The following is a 1,573-nucleotide window of genomic DNA, read 5'->3' as shown; positions in this document are numbered from 1 at the left end:
CCCCCTCCCCCCTCCTTTTTTTTCTTCCCTCTTTTTTTTTTTTAATTTTTTTTTTATACTTTATTCACTTAATCTCTCCAAGTGAGAGCGCGAAGCATAATGAAGGGTTGGGACGGATTATTAGGAGCTGTTGATTTTGAGGGGGAGGGAAGGGGGGGGAAAAAGCCAGAGAAGAGAAAGAGAGAAGATAATTTGACATTTACTCCGACTGATCTAAACTCATTCGTGTGTATTTATGGCTTATAAAGTGTTTAGAGAGATTGAAAGGGATTGAGGGAGGGCTGGGGGGGGAGCGAGCGAGCGAGAAAACAACGTGAAGAAAAAGGAAAAGCCGGAGGAAAAAAATAATATTGACTTGAAAACAGGGCTCGTGCTTTGGCCGGGCGCTCGGCTGGGAGGACACTGTTCCTGGTGTTACCAGGGATGGGACAGGACGGGATGGGATGGGACGGGATGGAGTGGGACAGGATTGGGAGGGATGGGACGGGACGGAGTGGGATGGGGTGGGATGGAGCAGGATGGGATGGGACGGGATGGGATGGGATGCTCGCTGCCACCACCCCCACCCACCCTGGCCCCCCCAAACCCTGCTCACCTCACCAGCTCCTCGTTGTACAACGACCGTGGGGACTCCCTGCCCAGGACATAGACCTGGCCCTTGAAGACGGAGAGGCGCACGGTGCCCACCACCGCCTCCTGTGAGCGCCCGATGCACTGCCGGAGGAACTCGCACTCGGGGCTGTGCCAGAAGCCTGCGGGCCGAAGGCAGCATCAGCGGGGGCACAGGGGAGGCCGGGGTGCTCCAGGGCACCCCGGGGTGCCCATGCAGGGTGGTCCCCCCAGGCTAAGTCCTGCAAGGCAGACCCTAATAATTTACAAGGGAAGGGATGGGGACACGGGACTGGGAGAGGTGCCAGGACACCCAGGTTCAGCTCTGAGTGATGGAGACCCCAGATGTGTCCCTTCCCCTTGGTGGCTCTCGGGTCCCCACCCGGGAGAGGAGGCTGGAACCAGCTGCTGGAGAAGAGGCAGCGGGGCTATTCTCCTTCCAGCTCCTCTGGGTAGGGGGCTCTCATGGAAATTAAAAGCTTCGTTATTATGAAACTGCCACTCAAACCCCAGCATCTTGGAAGGGTCAGGTGGAGACAGACAGACAGACGCAGAATCTGGGGGGGGACCAGCTCCCAGCCCCCCGGGATGGGCACGAGCTGCTCTCCCCCGGGACAGGCAGGGCAGGGATTGGCCCCGAAGGGTCGACCCCAGCCATGGGCTCTGCTCGGGGGGATGCAGCCCCCACAGCAACACTTTGCCCCCGGGCAGCCCTGGGAAGGGAAACCCCCCCCTGGTGATGGAGGTCCCAGACAGGTGGCCCCCCCAGCCCGCTCCCATGCCCTGTCCCGGTGGGATGCGGAGCAGAGCGCTCCCCCCAGGTAGCACAGCCGGGGCTGACCCCAGGGCTGTATCGGGCTGCGTGTCGGGGCACAGATGTCTCGGCAGCCCCAGGTGGGTTCACCTCCCCGGCCCTTCCTAGGGCAGCGGGGCTCTGCTTTTCCCCGCTGCCACACTGCCCCCG

General features: G+C 60.7%; 1 protein-coding gene across 1 annotated transcript in view; it reads right to left on the bottom strand.

Annotated features, from left to right (window-relative positions):
- Positions 1 to 1,573, bottom strand: part of ASS1 (argininosuccinate synthase 1) — a 31,040-nt gene that overhangs the window by 3,880 nt on the left and 25,587 nt on the right. The window contains exon 12 of the mRNA XM_009286933.1: positions 596 to 752. Coding sequence (XP_009285208.1) covers positions 596 to 752 — 157 coding nt within the window. The remainder of the gene's footprint in view (positions 1 to 595; positions 753 to 1,573) is intronic.

This window comes from Aptenodytes forsteri, unplaced genomic scaffold (assembly GCF_000699145.1).
Source record: "Aptenodytes forsteri isolate BGI_AS27 unplaced genomic scaffold, ASM69914v1 Scaffold136, whole genome shotgun sequence".
NCBI lineage: Eukaryota > Metazoa > Chordata > Aves > Sphenisciformes > Spheniscidae > Aptenodytes > Aptenodytes forsteri.
This window is presented reverse-complemented; position numbering and strand designations above follow the sequence as displayed.